This window comes from Hetaerina americana, unplaced genomic scaffold (genome assembly GCF_022747635.1).
Source record: "Hetaerina americana unplaced genomic scaffold, ioHetAmer1.1.p SCAF_1, whole genome shotgun sequence".
Lineage (NCBI taxonomy): Eukaryota > Metazoa > Arthropoda > Insecta > Odonata > Calopterygidae > Hetaerina > Hetaerina americana.
Window position 1 is genome coordinate 16,586,707 of NW_027286069.1, and position 26,594 is coordinate 16,613,300.

The window sequence follows — 26,594 nt, forward strand, 5'->3', positions numbered from 1 at the left end:
TCGCATCTCTCTCTGTCTTTTGACTCTCTCTCTCTCCCTCCCTCCGAGGAGGAGAGACAACCTCCGGAGGAAGAAGAGATATGGGTTCGACCACACTCCGTCGCTTTGATGCCATTTATCGTCTGGCTCGGTATCGCGAGATGTATCGACCGCCTTTAGACCAGCAGCGTGCACTTTACACGTAGGCACGCAAGAGGGCGGCGCTTCGGGAGAGGGTTCGCGTGAGGGCGGGAAGCCCTTGGAAGTCGCGATGGTGGAGGATCTCGCGGGTTGGGAGAGTTGGAGGGAGTTTTGGAGGGAGTTTTGGAGGAGGGGTTGCGAAAGGGCTGGTGTCGAGATAGAAGAGGAGGGGTCGGGAGAAAAAGAGAGAGAGAGAGAGAGAGAGAGGGATTGGATTTCGCGCGGGGGTGAAATGAAAGGGGCGTGCGAAAAATGTACGTACAAGATTCGTCGACGGCTTGTTTTCACCGACCCTTTTTCCGTTCCGTCTCTCTCTCTCTCTTTCTCGCTATGTCGCCATCAACATCTTTTCATCTGGCAGCGAATGGAAATGTATAAATGGAGAGTTTTCGTTGGTGCCAGTGGTTCCGACTTCGAATGAAATGACCATAAAATAAAGGGACAAAGTGAATATCGGAGCACAAAACAAGGGGTCCTCTTAATGAATTACGGAGGCGGGAACAGCTGGGGATTTTCCCGCACTTGGCCTCACTTACGCCACCCACGAGAAGAAACGCCAGGGGAGCTTTAAGCCACAGAACTGAAAATACGTGAGGGAAAAGTTATAGCGTAAGTTAAATCGATAAACGAAAAGAGAGACAGAGGCCGAAAAGTTCTTCGGCAAACGTGAAAGTAAGTCTTTTCTGCTGTAAACAGCTGTGCATGTGAAACTGAATGAATTCGAATGGTACCCTATTCCTCTTTGAAGTGTGATAAATTTCGAGGTGTTTTTCTCACATCACCCGTGAGGCGTGAAAAATTCAACTTTCACATCCAAGTCACAAATCTGAATTTGTTTTCCACTCCAGGATTCAAAATTTCGATAATACCTCACCTCTCACCCAAGAGATGTATTCTGACAGCAGTCATCTTTCGGTTGATCAAAGTAAATATGTCCGTTCATCCACATCTACATAATACCCCGCAAGGGCGTGTGTCGGGGGGTTGTTAGGTCACGACCCGTAAAAAGGGAGAATACTGCATGCAAAATCAAGGCATACATGCAAGAATACACAGCGGCGTGCACAATCATGCAAAAATCCTTTCATCCAATACTCATGCAAACACATACACCATAAACCAACAAACCCGTCCGTTTGGTCACCATGTGCACTACAAGAACAAAATTCTTGATGATTCTCAGTAAATTAAAAGGCATTCAATTGTGAAGCATAACTTGTCGGGTAAGATCACTTAAAACCATGGAGGAGGGTAGTCATAAACTTTAAACTACTATGGGTGTTTAACCCATGCTCTCGAAAACAGCGTTCGGAGATTATAAAAGTGCTGAGAAAAATGTGTAACTTTTGAAAATATTTTTGAGTCTACCATCGAATCAAATAACCACCACCTTTAGACATTTCAGTGAACTTCAACTAACGGCATTCCAAGGAATTGGACGTCTTTAGAAATGTGAGAGTGAATGCCTTGACCCAGACGATAAAGCCTCTGCACTTGTGAGCATTATGCATTAGTTACATTAGAGTTTTAAAATAATTCCAATGCATTCTAGTTATTTGAAAACAATTTTGTCTCCTTTTATCCTTCACTGCCTTCAGATTTAGGGCACATTCCCTTGTGGCGTCTTCACGTGATGATAAGCCGCGGCACCCTGCCGTGGTTCAGCGGTGAAGGTGGTAGTTGGCTCCAGGAGCACGTGAGGCCAGATTCAGGACGTCATGTGGGCGAGTCGCATGTAATGCCTACTTGGAGACGTCAGTCACGCGGATTGGGATCAAGTATTGATTGCTCTGGCTCATGTCTGCTTCGTGTAAGCACCGGGTGCTGCAAATGCGACGGCATAGGATTGGGCATCGTAATATGGCATGTTTACAATGGCGGTCGATCTCATTCAGGATAAAAGCAGAGGAAGTGGGTTTTGTACTCCGGAAAGGACATGTTTTTTTCTTTTGTTAGTGGAATTGTCATGTGCGAGAGACGGTGCATACGAAGAATCAATAAAGAATCGGAGGATGAAGTGGCTCTTTCCGTCGGAATTACCTACATACCGGTATTCAACTTCTATATCAAGGTCTTTGCACCGAAAACATAATTCCATTTAATATTTTTCATATCCGTAAAAGATTTATATTAAAAATGGTACATTTATGTATTCATTTTGGCCCAAATTCATAATTTCTCGTAAAATCCAATCGTTATTTAGCGTTGAATTTCATTTAACCTTATATAGTTTACCAACAGCTAGGGTTAATACCAAAAGTTCAAACTGATAATTATATAAAACGTGTAAATGCTAACTGCAATCATTCTGTCTTTAAATTAACAAACAGTTTAAAGATGGGCGTGGACTAAACGTAAGAGATATTAAATGATTTTTGGCTCTAACGGGAAGTTTAAATAGACGTTATGAAACGGGACCGTAGACGGATATCAGTGCGAAAAAAAAAGAAACTATATGACGGAAGGGTATGTCAGCAAAACTACTGTAAATCAACCCTATTAGACCGTTCCAAGATGTCGTGAGGTGCACAGACAGGCAGTAAAGAACTGTATTGATGGAAATAAATTTTAGTTAACCTTGAGCTCAGCATTGGTGTACACCTTCAGCGTTTCATTTCCGTTGTTCCTTTCTGGTATTTTAATTCATCGAACGGCTGGAATGGGTACTTAATTTTTCACAGGCTTTCCTCAATAAATCGGCGCGTTTCGGTCTCAATAAATCGATTTTCGTGCCCGTTGGTATTTCTGTCAGTGCCCAGAAGGCAAGGGAGGTGGGAGGAGAGACGGAGAGAAGCTCGGGAGTGTGGGGCAAGGGTTACCAGACAAAGGACAACGCCGGAGAAAGGGGGAAGGTCAGATTGTTGGAAAGGGGTCCGCCGATGCCGTAGGGAAAAGAAGGGTGGGCGGTTTTCCCCCGGCAGCCCCATCCCCCGTGACCGCCAATCCCCGCGCAGCACCACCACCGGGTTTTCCAGTTACAAAAATAATTTCGGACCTCTTGGGTCATCGTCGTCCGTCCGGTGGAGAGCCGAAGAGCGGGCACGCGGCCTCGCGAGTCGAAACAGAAATAGCGGGCGAGATGGGATCGAGGTACACGCGTGTGCGTGAGTATAACAAGGGGATGGGCCGCTCCGCAGGCCACCACCATCTCTCTCCCCCCCGCCGGTCTTAGGGTGGGGGCGAGTCCCCATCCTCAGGACAAGCGCCGCCACGCCCTCTCGCCGTCCTCACTCGCCCCTTTTCACCCCTCCCCTCGGAGCGCCTAGTCCTGCCACTCCCTCTTTCTACCTCTCCGTTTGTCAGGGCAACCGCAAGTCTTGGGAGACAAACGGAATCACAGGCCCTCTCATTAAAAAGGTTCTTGTCGACACCGAGGGAATAAACTTGGCGGAGATCACCTAACTTTTACGGTGTGAATGAATTTCGGTTGTCCGGGACATTAGAACATGGAATCGCCAAACCGTCGAAGCGGATTTTCATTGAGTGTGTTGGTACATTTGTCCTTGTTGCATAAGATGTTGAATATACAGACAAATCGATTACACTTGAGTCTCCGGATTGCTTCCGCGTTGTTCCATCTGGTTGGTCGGCGGGTATGCTGGCACTACAGTCGGTCACGGTGTCGACTGTAACACTAGGGTAGCTGTCGTTCAGCCCGACGGAGCAACGCGGGAGTGATCCGGAAACTTTGGTATCATCTGTGCATTGTCCCGAAAGCCTTCGTTATAAACACTGGCAAATCATCTACTTAAGTGGACATAGGTTGCTGTATTGTTGAAAATACAGGACGGAATGTGAATCCATTTGAAAGTAAACAATAGTTGATGATTCATTGATAACAAAAACCCTAAACACAGTTATCAACCCGGAGGTCGGTTTGTTAGGTGATGGTAGTAAGCCCGACCCAGTACTAAGCCCGACGGCGTGTGAAATTCAACCATTAGGGTAGGGGGGCCAGTTCCTTTCCCTGTGCCGGGTATGGTTTCCCAGGAAGATCTGGTACCCGAAAAAATACATAGCTTGGGTGGAGCTGCAGGTGCTCAGAGGCTTGCCCGGGAATCGAACCTGGTACCCTTCGGTCAGTAGTCCAAACGCTCTACCCCCTGGACTACCGCGACCCGATCCATTGATAATAATGTTATTTGCATTATCTACAACGATTGCCTTAATATCTGATCCAATAGAAATTTCAAAGCGAGTCTTCGTTTACTAAGGGCGTGCATTCAAATTCCCAGTATTCGCTGCAAATTCGAGTCGCGTGCCGAAGAAATGATTGTTTTGCCCGGATAGTATGAAGTAATACTATATATAAGATAGTACAAAGTAATACGTGCTGCATCGGATATCAGGAGTCGCATTCGGTCAATGTTGTATCTAATTTCATTCGGATTCCTTACCAATCAGATGATATTCCACATGAATTAAGACGGACTTTTCCGACTTCTATGCCCTCAGTTCCTTCGATGTTATAATTCAGTTCCCGGCTGATTTTCCAAAATTTACTTAAGGCAATTAAAATTGGTCCGTTCGCTTTCTTTGCCAGAACCGCGTCGACTCCTCAAGGAAGCTGCATTGCGAAGGTGTCTGAAGTGAAAATATTTCAGGCATCAGAATTTAATCTACTTTTAAAGGCTTTTTATTCATCTCCCACGTGGAGGAAGTCTGCATAGACGGCTGAGATATTTTCAGTGTATGCTGATCACAAAACTTATTCAAATTGGCATATTTATGTGGAAGGATCTTGTAAGAGATTCCCCCACCGGGAACGACTCAGTTCGCCATCAACCAAGTGGCGGTGCCAAGTAGGGCGAGTCCTTTATCCTAGTTTTGAATAGAAAGATAGCATGTAAAATATCAGCCCAGAAAGCATCATGTCTTCTCAATTATGAAAATTGCGGTAAAATAATGATACCTGATGATCCTAGAGAAAGCCTGTATTAAAAGCTATTTTAATTAATGAAGTTTGTATTAAAGTTTTTAACCGCTAATCATAGGCGTACACTTTCCTTAATTGTTCCTCTTGTAACATACGTTGGCTCAATTTAGGATGTAGCTCAACTATGAGCATCAACAATCCTGATTAGAGATTTCAGGAGTAATGTGTAATGTTTAAATATGCGGAATTCAGATGTAGGGCTTTAATATTTCAGAGCAAGGCAATTATTCAAATGGACACGAATATAAATGCCTATCAGCCAAGTGTTGCTATCCAGAGCATTAAGACGGAATGGAGATCTTATAAAATTTAGTGGTGGAGAAGTAGGAGTTGTTCTGGATGAGACCACAGCAACTGATACAAAAAAATTCATCCCTAGACGGAGAATTCCTTTTATTGCCGGGTAAAGAGCTGCTGTGATGCAGGCATCTTAAAGCTTCGAAGAAGTGTTTTTTCCTAATAAAATATGCTTTTCTATACTGTGGAATAGGCAGTGATTGATATAAAATATTAAGTCGTAAATATCGTTTAAAAAGCGCTCACCGAATGAACCATGTTTATGTCTTGATTTAAATCAAGGGAATTCACTCACGCGCATGTCTCTCAGCTAAAGAGAGAGAGAGAGAGAGGAGAACGAAAAATGGGAAGTCTGCCGCAGGAACCAAGCCAATATTTTCACGCCAGCTGCTAGCCTGTCCCCTCACCCGTTTGTCTTCGCGAAACGTCAAAATATCGTCTGCTGGTCATCAAATAGCATTCACATTTTGATTATTTTCTCATCATTCATAAAATATATTCAATTTAAAGAAAATGAACATCGTTTTGATCTTAGGTATAGATTCTGGTATTCGAAGATTTAACATATCCGCACGGGAAGGAATGTGTATATGGGCTATGAACGACCAATGAAAAGAAATGTCAAGTATGTCATTAAGGAAATTAAGTAGCATCGCTTGCCATTACAGTGGAAATATTCTATGTAGTTTTGATGGCTACTTATTGTTTTAATTCTTTACCGCGCACGCTAACTTATTGTTGTTACTGTTGATATGATTTCATAGGACAGCTAAATGTGAATTATTTTTTTCCTGATAATATATTTATGACTCTTTCCACTTTTTTTCCTGTCGTTCGGGCAGAAATGAGTTATTCAAAAAGTAAATGGAGCATTTTTTCCAAAATTTCTTTTTTTATCTGTAAAATGCATAGTATGTGCTTGCTCTTTGAATCAGTTTTGGTGTCATCCTATTCGCCACGAAATTCTATCGCGATTTATTGGTAGTTCTATTTTTTACGTGGTTATTGGTTACGGCCAATACATCGTGGGAACGCTTACCACACAAGATTTATTCATATGCCCATTTTGAAGGCCCTTTTCATTTAAGCAGTGATGTTCTCTGTCACATCAATGTTCAAATGACAACTCTCTTCGCCAAGAATTGCAGCTGTATATTTTCTGGTCATTGATGAATTTAATCTGCTGCCCATTTATTGGGTAGAAAAATTGGCAAGAAATCACGATTCATTTCAATAATTTCTAAATACGAGTGAATACGAGTACGGGTACGAATAAATCTTGTATATTAGACTAGTACCTGTTAGAACTGGAAGAATCCGCACTCCCCCCCCCCCCACTTACGAAGGCCGCAGCTATTTTTATACAATCATTCAGCTGCATGTAACATTTCTGCTGATCCCGAAATTTCTTTCGATCTGGCTTCAAAGAAGGAAATTATAACTTACTCTTCAAATTACGTAACCACAGTCGGGAGCAAAAATATAATGATTGTCGCAAAATGACACCATCTGCAGGTCGACTGTATTTCCATTCCAAATGATGTTTTCAAAGTTTATGCCAACTAAAATCTGCGATTTTCGCCCGCAATTTTGCATTCCCCGCCCGACGCCCCTTTTTTGGTCCGCGGGTACCTTCCGGTGAGATATCGCAAACTTGGCAACCCCAAGGTTGAAATCGTCGCACTAGTCGATGCGGAAGTTTCGAATTCGAGTGCATACTAATAAGTGAATGCACCCCAACCACCTGTCCGCCGATAAAAAGTTCATCCACCTGGTCTACAGTGTCACCTTCGGGGCAACAGCAGTGGCGGATGGAGAGGTAGGGGGGAGGAATCTAGCTGGAATCCGCGCCCGTCTCCAAACCCCTTGACCAGCAAGCATTCACCTCCCCCGTTCCTCCGCCGTGCCATTGGCTGACCGCAGGCCAGCGCCAGGTGACCGCGGGTTGTCCCGGTAGACGGCGGGCCCCGAGGCCGGGGGAATCCCCGCTGCGAGCCGTGCTTGGAATGCACCCGCCCGGGTGGGTATGAATAGAAAAGTCGCGAGGCGCCTGCATACCCACCCCAGGCAGTGACTGTCGCTCCCCCCCCCCCCCCCCAAACCCGCCTGACGAAGATATTTCCGTGCGGCTAACCTCGTCCGTCCAGTGTCTGTGAGAGCCTAGTGTGGATGTGTGTGTGTGGGTAGGTACATGCACACATACCTGCAACGTGGTGGTGTTTCATTCCATTCGAAACTCGTAAGACTCAGTTGGTAGTTTTTAAATATTGTCATTGTATACTTTTCTCCTAGTTGAGAATGCTTTGTGTTTCCTGGTTGGCTCATATAGAAGAAGAGAAAATGAAATGGGTGGTAGAAAATAGGTGAATGTGCCAAACTTTGGCACCGTTTTGTACACAGAGCAAAACCGATTATGCTCAATATAGAAATTTGTATATCACGCCCTGATTTTTTGGAATCATTTATCACTACGGTCAATCTGCCTTAGTCCTTTCTTTATTATTCAAAACTTTCGGGTTTAAACATTAGAGACAACCCACATAATTCGTCATTGCTAAGGAATTATATCGTTTTCCGTGTTGAAGAATGAGCATAAGCTGTGTTTACTCATTTTGTCAAATTGATCACTGTTGGTCGGAAAGTTCAAGGCGTCACTCGTTTGTCCAGATTTGGGGAATCTAAATTCCATAGATTTGTCCTTTTGAAATACTACCTTGATCAAAAATTTCCCGGAATGTATTCAGAAAATTAAAAATACAAGTTTATTCATCTAAATCTATATTGTCCCCTTCAAAGTAATCCCCATCGACTGCAACACACTTATGCCAGCGCTTGATCCAATCCTCGAAACATTTTTTTATATTCGGTTTTCGGTATGTCCATCAGTGCTTCCTGCGATTTTTCCATTACTTCCTCTCGGCTGCTAAAACGCGTTCCCCGTAATGGTTTTTTAACTCGATTGAACAGAAAGAAGTCACAGGGAGCCAAATCAGGTGAATTCGGTGGCTGTTGGATGGTATTTGTTGCATTTTTCGTCAAAAAATTACGAATAATGATAGCACTGTGCGACGGTGCGTTATCATGGTGCAAAATCCACGAGTTTTCTGCCCACATTTCTGGTCTCTTTCGGCGAATTGCTTCACGCAAACGTCTCATAACGCCCAAATAATACTCTTTGTTTACTGTCTGGCCTTCTGGCAAAAATTCATGATGCACTACACCGTTGTAATCCATGAAAACCGTCAGCATTGCCTTCTTTTTTGACTGAAAACGACGTGGTTTTTTTGGTCTCGGCTCATTTGGTGAACGCCATTCACTTGCCTGATGTCTGGATTGCGTGTCGTACTCATAAACCCACGTCTCGTCTCCAGTAATGATCCTTTTGATGAATGTGGGATCGGATTCAGCCTCGCAAATCATGTCTTTTGCGACGTCAACACGGTCTCTTTTTTGCATGAAATTGAGGTCTTTTGGCACCAACTTTGCTGCTACACGACGGAAACCCAAATCATTAACCACAATGTCTTGGGCGGATCCATAGGCAATGTTCAAGTCCTCCGCTATTTCTCTGATGGTTAATTTGCGGTTATTGACCAAAATTTCTTTTACTTTATCAATTTTTTCACCGACTTTCGATGTCGATGGTCTGCCACTGCGTTCATCATCTTCGATTGACTCACGACCACTTCTGAACCGCTCGTGCCACTGGTAAACGACGGTTTTTTTTAGAGAATCGTTGCCGAAACACTTTTCCAACATTTCCAACGTCCGTGCGCCACTAAATCCGTTTTTTACGCAAAATTTAATACAAGTTCGTTGTTGCAAATTTAAATCCATTTCTGAAATTGTAAAAAATCGCCAACACACACAGAGATAGATGTACTCTTGGCTACGTAACTTTTGCAAATGTCAAGTTATGACACTAAGATTTAAAGGGAATATCAACAACAGATGTACCAATTTAACAAAATAAACAGAACTCAAATCGGAACGATGGGAGCGCCACACGGTGGTTATTCCGGGAACTTTTTGATCAAGGTAGTATGATTTAACGTTCGTTATTTAAATAAATTTCCTCAATTCTACCACTTGCTTGTGATAGGGAGGATTATCGATCGGATAGGCTCTCAGTGACTAAACACTAAAACTTCCTCGGATGTTGGGAAAGTTAAACTTTTTATTTCCAGGAATACGATAAATAAAATCTTCAATGAATATTCATCGAAAACAGCCCTGCATGCAACGCTGATTTAAATATTTTATGTGCTGCGTCCCCTTGGTATGGAGAAAGCAAGTTTATCGATTATTTGATTGCGAATAAGATTTATGTCTAAGTAAAATATTTGCGCATGATTGCGCGCTAGCACGTGCCTACTGTCGTGGTAGTGTCCCCGTCTCCTATGAATTGAGCCTCGACTATCAGCTGAGATTCTGACGCTGAAAGCAGTTCTCTTCGAAATAGACCCGTGTGTGGTGAAGCAATGGAAAGAATATATGCACTCTGTCCGAAAGAGCGGAACATGTCCAGACAAGATTACAGTAGTATACGGAATTCCTCAAGCAAGCTACTAGTCTTCTAAATACGACGGAAACGGGCGGTATCCGGTCCTCCTGGAGGACTGGGGGAGAATGAGAGAAGAAGACACAGTACACCATCGTCGTTCTAAACTCTCTGAAATACTAACTCTGTCCTTCTTAATGTTCTTCGCCAACCAAACCGCCGGCTCCCCGGTAGTCTCTCGTAAGATGGTATCCGTCCTTAGCGTCTTCCTTTGTTTTCCTAAAGAAAAATATCTAAATCCGTCTAATTTACAGTGTACACGAAGGAAGGGTTGGAGGGAGAAGGTCGGGGAGATTTTTCGACAGTGGAAGGTGTAGGAGGGACCTCCTCTTACAATGACATCCATTTCACGCCAGAAAAAGGAGAGGCAGGATAATAGAGAGACCGGAGGGAAAATAAGGATACTAGGCATTGATTTTGGAGAAATGAGGAAGGTTTTATTGTTTTATTATCATTTGCGAAATATCACGAAGTATTGATGACTGGTGTCACGGTCTGTGAATTTTACTTCACTTGCCTTTGGGTGCAAATTCAAATATGTTATGTCGAGGGATCCTCTTTTTCAAAATTTATAAGAGTGCGTAGTAGAATATCCAATGGTCCTTGATGAAGTTCGAGTGATCTCACTCAGGTTCGCACGTTACTTAATCTTGGTGAAACGACGGAGAATTGAATGTACGTAGTTCAGTGCCAAAAAAGTGCATGTGCTCGGAATATTTTACATGTTCTCTTAACCAAAGTTTTCATAGCGTAAAATATCTCACGCGAAATTAAATTCATTCGATTTGATGAGACTATTCTTGGAAGACGATGCAGGTGCCTACTACGGAGTAACTGAGCATCGGACGGTGTTGCGCATTAAATTTTTTCACCCTCGTAAACCTAATACCTACCCGCGTCAATTTATCCTCGTGCTGTGTAAAGTAGATCTTGTACGTAATTGATTTTTTCTCCTCGAAACATTTTAAAATCTTTCACCATTAGTTTATAATGAGGAATTGGATAGAAATTAAAACCGCGCAGTTTTAATTTTGCAATTCTATCATGCTTACAGAGAGCTGTTAGAAATGAAATTTGGTTTGTTTCTGAGAATTCACGAATACGCCTTAGAAAATTCATTACGAAGTATATATGTTGATGAGGAGACATAGAGCTTAATGCGAGGATAACCATCATCTATCAAGTCAACCTTCGGCTTGGTTCTAGTGGCTTTGGCTTGGTGACTCTATTGCTGTCCTATACGTTGATGTATTCTCCAGACGAAGGCTCGCTGATAGGCGTTGATCAAAGAATTGAAAACTGAACTTCGAATGGAGAGAATTACCGCCCTTGGGAGGTCCGCGATCAGTGTGGCGGGTGGCTCAATTGCCAATTTTACATGTCTGCGGATCGCTAAAACACTAATGCATCACTACAAACAGTAAGCCTCCCCCCACTCCTCTAGCTACATCACGCTCCCAATCCGAATGCTCCCTGGATCGACGTTAATTCCTGTCGTAGCCGCCCCTCGCCCATTCATCATAACTTCGGGATCGGCATCTCCAGCGGTCCCTAATGCACCGTTGAGTGGATATCGACGGCAAGTAAATAATTAACGATGCGGAGGCATTAGTTAGCGATCCACCCCGTTGGTTCCCGCCCCTAAACCCTCCTGCTCCCCTGCCGCCCTCGCCTACACCTTCTCGCTCACCCCATCGACCCGACTAGGACCCTTCTATTATCATCCTCCTCTTCCATTTATATCCCTTTACCGAATGCGACCCTGGTTTATGGATGTACCCACATGTGATGCACACGTTCTTTGTAATAGGATTCTGTCGTGGGGGATAACGATCGCATAGGTGGCACAGTCCATATAGACATCCATGGCAAACTGAATTGGTTTCGAATGTCATTTGCGCCAATGATCTAAGTATTGCGTTTACTCTATAGTTTAGAAATTATTAAATTTCAATGTAAGTATCAAGCCATGCGAGTAACTAAAAAAACGTGATACTATAGCTACACTCCATGATTATGCGATGGTATTTTACGCGAATGTGAAAATATTGCAGTTCGGAAAATTGAACCCTCTGTTTTTTTAAGCTAAAATTTTATTATTATGCTCATCACGGGTGAATTGAAGTTTCCAGGAGGACGGAAAAATTGGTGAAGACATGTTTCTTGTATTCTCCATTTATTTACCCGGAAGAGAAAATTAATCAATGCATAGTAGAAACTTTGGCAATGAGTGTCAAGTAGTTTCATAGCGCTGTAAAGGTGATAAATCCCCAGTAAGGCATAATTTGGTGGCCTAACAAGTTATATTAAAGCTCCGTTTCCTTTTTTATCCCCACCCATACTCTCATTGAGTTTTTATAAAATCATATTAATATAAATTTATTTGATTTATATAATACGAATTTTGACCTTAAATTAAAGGTGACTTACATAAATTCTTCATCTCGATTGGAGTGACGGTTTTTAAATGTTATATTATCATGTGTTCAGAAATCCTATTTTCTAATGCTTCGTATTCATCGACGTTAGTTTACATAATCTCTTCTATCGTTATCATATTCTTTCAAATTAGGAAAAGGCTGCCTGTGTTTCTTTACTTTTCTCTCTGTCGGTTTTCTTTGCCTTGCTATTTGAAAATGTTAAGCTTGATAACTCTTCATCAATTTTTTCAATGATCTCTCTTTTTCTTTGTTCATGCCATACATCATCGATTAAACACAACATTTTCCTGCCCCAGTGGTGGCGGGGTAACGTTCTCGTCTGCCAACCCAAAGGTCACGGATTTGATTCCCACGTAGTTGGTTTCTCCTCCACCTAGGGCTTGGGTGTTTGTAATTGTGTCCATTGTTTTCATTGTTAGTTGTCCGATGTAAAGGCCAAAATGTGCTGTTTTCGGACCAATGGTAAATAAATAAATTTGACCCGCTAAATAAAATACCGGTCTGCCGTTCACTTGTCATGTCCTACTTGAAAAACTATGATATTTTCATCTACAAATCACGCATAGCAACTTCATTTTTTCCGGGTTGTGGTATTTCTCTAAAAGCATGATACACCTTATCACATAGTGCCTCCAATGTTACCTACGGTTTCCCTTTTGGATTCGTCTGCTATTTTTTTTGCCTAAAATCTGCTATTCGTCTGGTACGAGAGAAGGAAAACGTTAATTAGAATGTTGACGGAGTTCTATGGTTAAACAACTTTATTTTAGGTTGGTACACTGCTGAGAGTATTGTAATATTCTCGATTGGGTTTGATTTTGATATAAGGTTCGATGTTTGAATCAGACGAATAATGAGGTTATGGCAGAAACTGTGCAGTTCTCCGTTCCCAAATTAACGCCTTATTATTACGTTCCATTGAGAGCGGAAGATGTGGCGAAACAATCGATATCCATGAAAATGACCTCATTTAAAAGATGGCGCGAGAAGTAAATAATTTCAGCGTGGTCAGACACGACATCATTTATGAAAATCAAAATAGTCACGATCAGGTAGGAATTGTAGGACGTGATAGTCCCCGTCGTGATTGTCTGAATTCGAAAGTAAGCTATAGAAATGAGAACAATTTTCTCTTCGTTCCAAAATTGAAAGATGGAAAGAAGAATGTTGCTTCAGCTCGTTCCTCTCGATGTCTTAGAACACGACCGTATTTGATGTGGTTCCCATCAAACGTATCCTTCTTGATCTCCGTTTCGTATTTCCTTCTCTTCAAGCATTCATTCAGGCCATTTTACCCATTTAGGACGTTTACGCGGCTCATCTGATTCTCTCGCTCAATTATTGATTTAATAATTTTCTCTAGTTTTCATTTCTGATTTTGTCTAATTGTGTGAATTCTCTCGTATTTGTCTTCAATATTTCACCTCGTACGCCTGTTTCTTTCTTTTAGACAGGAAAACACATAGTTACAACATGCATTGACTTAGTAGAAGGCATGCGACCGACTAGACGGAAAAGATAAGTGTTAAGAGTGAGAATAAAAATAATTAATTATGAATGAAGAAGTCAGACAATTTGGCCCTCTTATCACCCCCAAAGTTTTAAGAAATAGTCACATTGACCACATAATATGCATATGGAAATCAGTAGCAGTTGAGAAATTTAAAATCTGACAGATACACGTTTTTGAAAATGTTACTCTTTGCATAAAATATCCTACTTATCTAAGACGTTTAGATGCCCTTCAATGGTCAGTATTTAATCTGGTGAAGCTTTGGAAATGATATAATCTGTTAATATCAACTACAAAGAAAGAGAAAAAGAATGAAACAAAAATCATCGTCAACAACAAAATATTTTATCATGTTAGCCACTTAAATATTTTCAAAATAACACTAGATGTAACAAGAACGAATTTCACATCAAATTGTATAAATGCTATGCGGGAAGGAATCTTGTAGAATACAACGAGGAACGAATTTAAACTTAAACTTTATGAAGTATTGGCAGTCCCTATTCTGTTGTACAGTAGAGAAATTAGACAATGACATAAGGGGATGATTGCAGGATAAAAATAATTTATCCGAAATAAATGCCATCGCGAGCCACGGGAAGAGCAGTGCAACTGCTACCCATTTTGATTCTATTCTTACGGAGAAGAGATCAGGTTTGGGGGGCAAGTGCGGCCCAAAGGATTCCGTCCCGTTGGGCAACCCGAGTGAAATGTGGCTCTCCCCTGCCTGATCCGCCCCCGCGTCCCCTCGAAAGACCCTCCCTTCCCGCCCTCTCTACTCCACCCGCCGTGCGGAGGAGTGCGGACTGGTGCTTGATGGCCTTCTCGTCTGCCGCGCAAATCCCTGCTAATTCCCCTTGAGAGCCATGATTTGGGGTGGAGTTCGGTTTCTCGGAATACGGTTGTCACGGGCGTAGGGTGGAATTCCTCGGTCCCGAGCAAGAAGGGGCGCGGTATGACCCGGAGGACGCAGGGTGTGACCTATGACTCCTCGCGTCAAAAACTACCCTCGGTTCATCTCGAGCACCCCTGATTAAACGGGCCTGCTTCCATAGGGATGTCTGGGGCTCTTCTGACGAGGCAGAATCCTATTGGCCTCGTCGCGTTACACACATAAATAGAAGCATCAGGTTACTCTCGAAGAACACCATCACGTTTGTGACCAAGCGAGGCTACAAGGTATTATGCCCTGTTTACTGTTAATATGATTGGCCATAAAGAATGACCCAACCAATTAGACAACAATCAAGGCAAAATCTCCCTCCCCCTTCTGAATGAGCTGTGTTCCTGATTTCTCCCTCTTTCCAATTTTATGAACTTCTAGAGCCTTCCTCGTTCCCTAACTATTGGCACTCAAGAGCAAAATATTGCCTCTATTAAAGTGCACCTTGTCAGGTTTCCATTATCTCTTGGGAAATAATTATCTCTTTATCTCTTACCATCGTTTTTCTAAGGAGTCGTGATTGTTTGGAACAGGAGTCCTACCTCAAAAGATAATTGGAACTGTAATAATTTCACGTTTGCATACGGCCATTGGGAAGACAAGGATTGCGTCAAAACCAGTAATTGATATAATTACCACTATTAAAGTTCGAATGACATTTAAGGTGCATGTGTCATAACTCAGTGGAAAATATTTTATGAGCGTGTCTCGTGATTACAGTCGCGCATCCATGTGAAAAATTCGTCGTTAAGTTTTTCCTGCGTTTGACAATCTACTGAAGGCTTTCATTCCAATTATAATTTCATGTGGCCAAAATCTTTTCCCTGTAAACAAATCGGAGCTTTTAATTAAATAAGTTTATATTCGAAACAAATATATTTTTTACTCTGCGCAATTTTGATACAGTTCAGACATTAAAATGACTAGTCAGCAGAAATCATTAAAGTTAAACCAAGTGTGGGGAGTTTCAGCAAACGATTGGCGATTAATGTAGCAGGGATAACAACCTCCCGATGCGTTAATTAAAGATCGATCCTTTATCCCGAGCATCATTTTTTCAGCCTACTGCCTTACGAAACAGAATCGCTATCAATAATTATGTACGAAAATCCCTAGAACTTAATGTCGCAAACTGTTGAAAGGAGATAGGAAATACATTTAAAATTTCCGTCAGCTATGTAATTTCTTTGGTGAATGTTGCCAAGACGTACGACTCCTGCCAATAATTCACGGGTGAGGCCTCTGGACATCTAAAATTTAGTCGGCACGATGTCGTGGTTCATATTAATACACGGGAAATCGAATGGTATGACAAGGAAAAAACTGTCCTGCCCGCAACGTACGAACTTCAGCCACCTCAAGGCTTAGCTATGATTGAGATCTGCCTACCCTTGAGTATCAACATCAAAATTCCGTGTTGATGACTAAGTTGGTAAACAGTTCTTCTGCCTTCTTAAAAATTTACCCCTAGGGAATATGTGTTTAATCGCAGTTGCTCATAATTTTGCAGCTGGGAGCGTCCTTGGTTTTATTATTACGTATTTAATTATTAATTTAATTACCAATTAGCCGGCCCTGGTGGCAGTGGGGTGACATCCTCATTTGTCAACCCAGAGGTCGCGGGTTCTTTTCCCGTCTAAGTGGTTTTTCCTCAACCTAGGGCTTGGGTGTATATAATTGTCAAAATTGTTATCCTAATGTTCAAAGACCGATATAAAGGTCAAAGTGCTGTTTCCGAAATAATACAAAATAAATACGAATCTAAAGAAGTGATATGCAAGAATGTTAAAACATGTAGAAATAAATCATGCAAATTGGTACCGAGAATTCGTGCAAAAGTAAATGGAGAAACTCCAGCATCCATCCCCGCGGCGTCCAGTCTCCACCAACACAGATGGTTGGAGGTCGAGTAATTTGGAGATCATTACCCTTTCCCTCCAAGTGCACCACCGTTACCGCCCAACCCTACCACTATGGAAATCGGCCACCCCGTTTTCATGAGTCCGAGAAAGGGGGCGAATGGGGTGGTCGGATCCCGAAAGGCACCCCTTCACGCACGTCCGCGGCTGTTTTCAAACTTCGCCCACGGATAATAAAAGAAGCCGAGGACGCCTGCGCCACTATTTGCGAGGAAAGAAGAGGGCTTAAAAGTTGGGGAAAGCCCCACAACACGTACCCACCGCCCTTGTTTTTGCGTGGGGAGACGGGTGACTGCGCGTGGGAAATGGCGAAGGAGGAGCGAATGTAGTAAGTATATATGAAGCGACGGTATAAAACGGCAGCGGGTACATACTCGCATTATTTACTCGTATATGTGTGTGTGTGTGTCCGCACGTGAGATGGGGGAGGGAGGCGGCGGGAGAGGGATCCTCCTTGCGGTTACGTACACACGTACAGTTTTAGAAATAAAGCAATTCCGGAAGTTCCCTTTAGGTCGGAGCCGAGCGGGAGGAAAAGGGGACGGGAGGTGGTTAATGGGATTTGAGGTGGATTTTTAGGGAGGAAGGAGTTTTGTGGGGCAAGGGGGGAGGTGTGGTGCAGGAGGAGGAACCGAGATCTTTGAGAAGTGAGTCGAGGGTTTCGAGAGAAGGAACAAGTAAGGGAGGAGGAGGTAAGATGGTGGCGGGAAGGTTTCAGGCCAGTCGGAAGAAGGGAATCTCTCCTTCGTGAGGTTAAGTGGGGGGGGGAGGAATGATGGGAAAGAGGGAGTGTGAGGGTGGAGAGGGAGAAAGTGGGTGGGGAGGTAACTAAGGGAGGAGGGGTAAGAAGTCTTGCGGCGGGTTAAGGGAGAGAGATTCCTGAGAGAGGATTTTAAAGGGGGTTAGCAAGAGGGAGTTCCTTGGGTTTTTGGCGGAGCGTGCCGTGAATCCATCGTCCTCACAAGAGAGTCCCCTCCCACCGCTATCCCCCACCCCAAATGCGTCCCTCTCCCACGCACACAGCACCCCCCTCCCATCCCCTGAACGAATCAGGGGAAGAGAGGAAGGGGATGAAATAAATTAAGGGGATTGGCGGCGACGGAGAGCGAGAGAGAGAGAGAGGAGGGTTTTTTGGGGGAGGCGGAGGAATTGTGCGGAGGGGAATCGTGGGTGGGGGAAGGGAAGGAACCACAACCACCAAAGTCTGGGCCTGCGGATTCTCTTCTTCCATTCTCTCTCTCTTCCCTCCATTTCCTCAGTTGCTTCTCCTCTCCGATCTCCCCCTCCCTTCTCCCGTTCTCGTTTTATTATCGTCTCTGCCTCCCTTTACTCCTTCCGCGCTGCACAATAGCGGGATCAAATAACGCTTATTCATTTAAATCAATATATTTCGTAGATTTAGCTGTGTTTAGTGTGACTTGGCTAACTATGCAGTCGGAAATCGGGGGGAATTCGCTCTTTGAGAGATCCTCAAGACGCAATACACTCAACTCTTGCTCTGTTTCCTTTGCAACAATCTTCGGATCAGGCTTGGTTCTTCGTAACATAACATAATATTCTATTTTGAATGACAGCTATCCAATAGTTATTGTCCCAGCCGGTCAGGTTTTTGATTTTAGGCTGACATTATTAAAATTCATTGTACCATTACCGTTCCTGTAATCACAGTAATTTTCCTATTTATATGGCAACAGACAGATTTGCAATCGTCCTTAAGCAGTATGAGGGATTGTAATATTATGATGGATCACTTACTCACTACCAATTTTCATATGAAATTCTACATTTGAAAACGTTTGATGAAAAAAATTAAGTATTTATTCTTTTGACGTACTTCAAATCGTATGTTTTATGTTGCTTGTTTTTCTACATAAAAATAAACTTTAATCGAAATGATTTTGTTTGAGATGTTCTTTGATGTCCTAAGACTTCCCTTGTTGAAATTACTTCCACAATAATGGTAAGTGCTTCCGAACTGAGTTGCGCCACGGCGCTGATAAAACTTTCATCACTTCTTCCCCTTTATCAGAACCAATGTTTAGTACTTCTACTTTGAACTTCCTACTAAATTGCTCTCTTCTCACTTCATTTAGCTATTAGGTATCTAAGCTGCCGGAGAGTTGCTAGTTCGCAGAGGTTTCGATCCATTCTACTAGTTTTATCTTGCGAGCTTACCACCTATCTTGTGTTTAATAACTCAATTACCCGCAATTAATCTTGAGAGTAATTGTAGTGATAGGAAAAAAGTGAATTGCTGAGGAAATACAAAGTACGCATTCAGTAAGTATATTGATGCTGTTATGTAATTTGCTCTGAGGAAATCTGAAGATGAAAATGGACTTGTTACCAATTAGAGCTATAAACAAGAAATTACTTGTAATGGTACAATTAAAATAGGGTTATAATAAATACCGATGAGAATCCACTATGTCGAACTCTACAATAGAGGCAAGAAGTGCTGACATTGCAGCATTAGTCTATTATAGAATTTCCACTCAATTTGATGATGGCGTCTGAGCCAGAGATTAATGCATCGGAATAAAGATATTAACACAATAACATTTGAGTTTTAGGAATCAGGGAACCGTTTACTAAGCTGTAAGCCAGTTTACAATTCCTCATGCTAGTACTACTTTCGTACGGAAAATGTAAATGATAATTAATGTCGCTCATCTTTTGATTACGGTAAGTATTTAACCATTTCAAGCATTTCGCATATTAATTACGACTGTTCTTAATGAAGAAACAGATCCTGTTTCATTTTCGCAATTGCAGCATTCTTGACTATAAATACCTTGGATTGTTTCACCGAAATAAAACATACATAAAATATGTATCGGTACAATCCGCACACCTGTTCATGTTTACCCTGAGACTATTAAGCAAAAATCGCATATATACTTTGGTATGTATCATTTGAACTTATTTGCATGTGAGATTCTTACATTGACTGGGAAATTCTCTTTCACGCTTGCGTGAATAGTTTAATAAACTGAAAAGAAGATACTCTTTGCTGATGGTCTTCACTTTTTTTGTATGCTTGCTTGCACAATACTCTCTCATTCATTCATGCCATTTACCGAATTTCTACCCACACCTCTTCCTAATTTCTTTCTCGTGGTCAACTGTTAATTTTTAAATAATTCCCTCGCTTAAGCCTGGACCTCTTTCCTCCCCACTGTCGGTCGCTCCTTGACCCCATTCCCTCCCTCTCCCGAATCCACCTCCCGCACACTCTTGGCCCAACTTCGGCGCATCCATCTCGGCGTCTCTCCGCCTCCGACTCGCCCTCTTTCGTACACCCCCGTTTGCCCCCGCCCTGCCGCCCGACCCCACCCCCCCGCCTCCTCTACCCCTCCCACACATGCGAACACAACTTGCCATGGACTCGCCCGACGCGAATTATTAATGGAGGTGCGATTATTTCCCCTCCCCGCAAAGAAACGGAGTTTACTCGGTGGACAAGGTACGCAGGCAGCGTCCTCACGTCCCGGCGGCACCGGAATCGAGGACGTCTCGCTCACCCCCCCCCCCCCCCCCAGATTCCGGAACCCTCCGTTTGGTTCACAACTCCCATCTTTTTCGGGCTTTTCTTCTTCTTCGATACACGTCGCGTCTACCCCCCCCCCCCCACCCTTCCACCCTCCACTCATCCTCTTTTTTTTCGGCCGGAAGATCTCGACGACGGGTCTTTCTCGCTATCCACGTCTCTCCTCGGCTGGCAGTGGGAATTTAGTTAACCCTCGGCGTTTCCACACTTTCGAAGGCCCTCTTCCCACGCGCACCCCCTCGTTACCCGTTTGTGTGACGGTGCCATCGTCGCGGGTCTCCCGTTCACCCTTCCCTTCGGGATTGAATTACGGCGGGACTGGGACCGCGCGGTCCGCATTTTGCTCTTTTCCCTTTGTCACCTAAAAAGGTCGCACTATGAATTAGTAAACGGCGTCGAGATAATTTCCATCTCTCACTAAGCAAAGCGGATAAAGCGGAATGCATTTTCACGCTTCTTGCGGACGAACGGAATTCGCTGCGAGCGTAATAATCGTCGAGGAAGTGATTCTAAAGAACATCTGTCAGCTATATCCCATTCCTCTCTTTCTCCATATCTCTCCAAGAGTACATATCTATGTTTTCTAAAGTTAATGAGAATGGTATTAGCACCTGAACGGTAGAGAGCAATTATTCTCATGAGTTTGATGTGACTTTGTCACATTGTGTATAGGTTTTGTTAAAGGTGCTTTGCCTTGCAGATGAATCGTCTCGACTCGTCTCACACCTGTATTTCCAACCTCCACGGGGAGAAGATTAATAGGGCTTTGAATACTATGAAGGGTGTACACATGTGTAGCCTCTATTATTACGCTATTTTTTGAGATTTTATTGATGTCATTCTTTTGAATTGTAATGCTAGTGAAAGAAAATACTTCGCATGCAATCGTCAATACCACCACCAATAGACATGAAATAACAATTAGGTACGAAGTCTTCCCTTAGAAATACAGTTAAGAGGGAGAGAGTAATAATTTTTGTATGCAACGAGGATCTCAGCTTATAATACTGTTTTCTTCCACACTCGCTAAAAAGCATCGCTAAATGTCATTCGTATACAAACACGCATTGGGAGGTGCTTTCGATTATAACTTAGGAATATAAATATTTAGGCACAAAAAACATGCGTGTTAGTGCGATATATTCGATATGATCGTGCATGTTCGGTACCATTGGTGCTTGCTTTAACGAAAAATCAATGATACAACTTCTTTTCGTGTAGCGTGACTTTCAGAATTATTTTCCTTAGTTGCCGCCATGCAGGAAATGAGAAATGAAATGCTAAAAACTTTAATCAGAAAATTGCTCATTTTATTTAGTCGACATTTGGTTTTTCTCTCTTCTTAGTATGCGTTTGCTTAGAACTAAGTTCCGACTTAAATATCTTGGATTAGATAGCCTCCTGGGAGTTTGGTGGGTTATCAGTGAATTGTGTTTTCTATTGAAGGGAAATTGAGATATGACGCCTTTGAATAAATCAATAAATTGTACAACCAAATTGTGTGCTAATTAGCAGGTCACATCCAGGGCTTGGGTAGCTCTTTCAATTGATACATTTTGGAATATTATTAAAAAACGGTTGCTTCTTTAGAGTAACAAATTCAAATTATTGGCATTATATGACGATGGTTACTGTACGATGTATGAATATGGCTAGTTACAGAGACAGACAGGTGAGCAACTAATCATCAAGAATTTGTCTCCGAACAAATAATGACACACCTGAATCGATCAATTATCGAACTACATGATAAAATCTTATGGACCATATATTCTATCATCATGAGCCACAGCTAAATGTATGTAATTTTTTGTTTAATAATTGGTAGTTTCCCATACAGACATTTTTCTCCAAAGGTCCGTGGAGTGATTTCATATTTGGAAGAATGCTTGAACCTATTTATACATTTACCTCTATAATCTGCTTTGCATATTTTCCTGAAATTGCCACTCTTCAAATTCGCATTGGCTCTTTGCGAATATTGAAAAAGTGGATTTTTTTACGTAACAGATTATGACGCCCCTTCATGGAATAAAGTCTGAGGTACCAATCCGGCACTTTGGCAAGCAAGAGAAGCGATCGTACACACTCATCCAGGGGAATTCCTCTCCACGGGGAAATCATGCTCACTTCGAAGTTACTCTTGAGAGAGGCATCGCCTCCTTACTTCATCTCATTCCAAGACCTCGCCTCATTTGGCACCCTCCAATATATAACCCCTCCTTCCCGCCTCTCCCTCCTTCATCCCTGGCGACTCACGTACCATCTCCCCCTCCGCCATGCCTCCAACCCAATCAAATGCTCCGCCTAACCGCCTGAGGGAGGTTAGGATAGAACAACCCCCTCTTTGCATGGATCGAGGGTTAAGCTGAGAGGGAGGCAAGGCGAAGCGTATTTGATTCCTTTTTCACGGGGTAATGGGGCTAAGGGTTCAGCAGGCAGTCGGGGCGTGCGTGTATGCCCGTACACGTGATTGACCCTTTGAGAGAGGCATCTTAAATTCTCCTCCCCCTCCCTCTGTCTCCCTCTCGGCTCATTTAACCCGCTCTCCCCTTGTCCCTTTCAATGATTACAACACGAGGAGCTGAAAGGAGGGATTTATTCTTTGGTTGGCTCCGTTGTTCTAATGTTTTCTTCGCACAATAGCATGGCGGCCATGTCGGAAGCCCAAAATGTTCCCCGACAAAGGTGTTGGTCGTTGGTTATTTTGGCCCAATTTAGCTCCACCAAAGAGGTATTTGTATCGCTTAACTCTTTCCCTTCTCCATTTATTTTAAGCAGATAACTCTTAGCAATAAAAAAGAGTCACCAAATAAATGTGTTCTGAGCCAGTTCCTGTTGTCATTATGTACATTTTTGGTTCCAAAACGATATGTTTCTGAGGAAATATGACCGGAATGAACAAGTGTGTTGACGGGACATATTTCATTTAATTGTTTAAAAGTTCAACATATCCTTTCTCATCATTTATGCACTTCGTAGGCTATTCAAAGTGTCATCTATTTTCTGTAATTTGCTAAGCTGTTCTTTTTATAATTGCATCTTTGGATTCATTTAGGAAATATGGAAATAAACATAACAGTTTCAGGTTTAACTTTTTTGAAATTCCTTCTTGATGGCGGTAAAAAAGAAACTGGAAGAAGAAGTGCAAAGTTTCTTTTTTTACCCTCTACATGGAAATACTGAATTCATTGTTTGTCGTACCTACAATTTGTTTTTCTATTTCCAATTAAATTGATATCCAATTTATGAATTGTGAATTCTTAAGTGACGTCTCATTCTTTCGCGATGCATCGATGTTTGCCGTCGCCATTTGTGTCTTGATGAGAGTATGCGTCTTTGCTTACAGCATGAAAACTAGCTCACAGGATTTTCCTCTAGTCAAATCGACTGATAGGTGACCCCTTTTCGTCGTAAAAGAATTTTATACTGTGTATCCTAATAATAATTGTTCTGCTCTAACATCCTCCCTGAAAATACCTAAGAAATTATCATTCCCTCAGAGTGACCTTTACTTCAATGTGGCATCTTTCCGACGCCCAGAAAAGGCCTTTTTTCAGGCCCAAGTCCCTAAGCTATATTCCCAAATAGAAGCGTTTCTCCCTCACAAGGATAATCATTCTCCACACCATCAAAAGTGTGTTAAGTTAATATTCCGACAGTAGTTAATCAATATATTTGTTCCATTGTAAACCCTCGGTTTGTGGTCCTCGTCTGTTTCACCCACGAAGTGGTTGGAAATGCCATCTGGTTGAAAATCCGATTGAGTCATAGAATGTGAATGAGATTGTGCCCATGACCATCGATTGATTGATTGTCAACATTGCGCAGTCGTCATTAATTCTGGCATTCAATCGCATTTCCAGGCCACCCGCATTACCACCCGTTACGGAATATCCGCTCGGATGTGGAACGCGCCGAGAGATGTCGGCATTATGACCGTCTCCGGACGAGACAGGGCAGATGGGATTCGAACCTCCCTTATTCAGGTAGGAAAGGACGCACGTTTATCCTCGCTTTTCGCACTTCCTAAAAAAAATAAATGAACTTTGACTGAGGGGCGCGCATGTTTTTTTTGTATCCCATTCACTCTCATCCAATGCTCTTTCCTCATGCCTTCTCGGAATCTTAATCTCTTTAAAAATATGTTGACTTTCTTCAATAGATGTTCTCCAGTAATCCATCCATGGCTAGTACTAACAAAAACATACATTCCTTTGGCATTAAAAGACTTTTCATGGATGTTTGCTTTATTTTCCTTTGTGTGTATTTCTCGAATACTCGATGCCTTAGATTAATTCAGTTAACATTCGCTAGCCCACTTTAAGCTCAATTTATAGCTCTTTTAGCCAATTTTTTGTAATTAATTTTGCAGAATAAACTTCCTTATTTTTTCAAATGTCTTTTGCATGCTCAGTTCTTTGGATTTCTCTGCACCGAGTTTCAGGTGCGGCAGTAGTAATAAAAGCAAACAATTATCGATAAATAATGCCATGCAGAATATTTTATATCAATGAAATATTTCTATATCGTCTACGCTTCTCAGTAAACGCTGGATGTGGTTTCTTTTCTACCGTCGAATGCATGTATCAGTCCAGATTTATATGGTTTCACGGAAATATTCGTCTCGTTCTGTTACTTATCTAATTCCAAATTCTTTTTAACTCTAACAACAGAGATGAAGACTACTACAATTTTCCACAAAATAAAAATTAATTCACGGCTAGTTTCGATGCACTACATCATTTTCAAGTACTTGAAAGCGAGCGAGCACGACCAGTTTCGAGGCACAGCATCATTTTCAAGTACTTGAAAATGATGCTGTGCCTCGAAACTGGTCGTGAATAAATTTTTATTTTGTGGAAAATTGTAGTAGCCTTCATCTCTGTTATGATAGAAGAATTCCACCACATCACACCTGAATCTGTAATTTCTTATCAACTCTATTCGAGTTATACTTGTATCTTGTTTATTTTACTGTTTTCAATTATTTTTACTTTTTCCTTTATTAGCCAATATAACTTTTGGGCATAACTTTTCAAATCAACTTAACTTCCATCTTCATGAACTAAATATAATGTGACGGTCGCTCTTGCATTCAAAAATTCGTGGTCCCATGCGTATGGAATCTTTTCGCGTATTCAGTCACAAGTGACCGTGGGATGATAAGTTTAGTTATATTTTCATATTCTAAAATGGCAAATGCTCCCTAGGCAAAAAGTATTGGCCTAAATATTGAGATTAGTACTGTTTGTAATTGACGAAGATTGTCATGAATTTCAACACATTGTTAGAAAAATGTGTTTTGCAATTAATCTTGATTACAAAAAAAGGCAAGACTCAGTGTTTCTCTGAGAAAGCGAGTGTGTAGTTTCAGCTGAGTCAATTTCTTCTAGGGAAATATCTTGATCAGATAAGGAATTAACGGATCGATAAATTTCCTCACCATTCGCATTGGTATCTGTGAGTGAGAATTGATCGGTAAGAGTTAGCCGTGGACTCCTTGTCAAAATGCCCATTCCCTCCAAATTCTACTGATGTGTAGCACCAAAATTTCAGTTCTGCAGCTTTAAGAAACGGTGAAATTACTATTAAGTCAGCTGATGGCTCTCTCGGAACGTAAACTTACCATCCAAGAGAACCACAACAGAGCAGCGGAGTTCCCTTTCCCGTGATTGTGACACATTGGCAACGGCGCACCCAACGACTGCTGTAACGACCATAATGACCCGGTCGCATCGCAGCTACGCAGTTGGGTTTTCTTCTTAAACATAACACGGTTTTATTCGCAATCTATTGTTCATTTCCAAAAGTAGATATCATTACAAACATCCGCCAAATATCAGTCGAATGGAGTCACAAAATGTATTTTGCGAAACTGCTGTTAAAGCAATATGATGTGGGCGAGTTGACCCCACTGTTTCCTAGCCGAAATCCTTCCTTTTCGAAGCATTCGACGGCCCAGTCAAAGTACAGTCTGCCTGGCTTGTTTCGAGGCTGGATGGAGTTCACAGAAGGGCGTGGGGAGGAGGGACGCGAGGTTTTCGTGGGTGGAGCGATGAGAGGAGATGAAAACGGAGAGGTCGGGGCCCTGGGATCGATGGCCAATCAATTAGTCGGCAGAACTCACCCCTACTCTCCCGCCGACGCCGCTTGGAACGGCAACGCCGGTCTGCGTCCGTCCATCCCTCTCTCCTCCTCCATCTCCCCCCTCCCTCCATTCCTCCCCGCCCCCAATCCACCCTATACACGTC

The 26,594-nt window shown here is 42.4% G+C and overlaps 1 protein-coding gene across 1 annotated transcript in view; it reads left to right on the top strand.

Moving 5' to 3' along the window:
• Positions 1-26,594, top strand: part of tup (LIM1_Isl and LIM2_Isl domain-containing protein tup) — a 340,217-nt gene that overhangs the window by 15,688 nt on the left and 297,935 nt on the right. Inside the window, exon 2 of the mRNA XM_071598899.1 lies at positions 24,207-24,329. Within this exon, the coding sequence (XP_071455000.1) occupies positions 24,207-24,329 (123 nt within the window). The remainder of the gene's footprint in view (positions 1-24,206; positions 24,330-26,594) is intronic.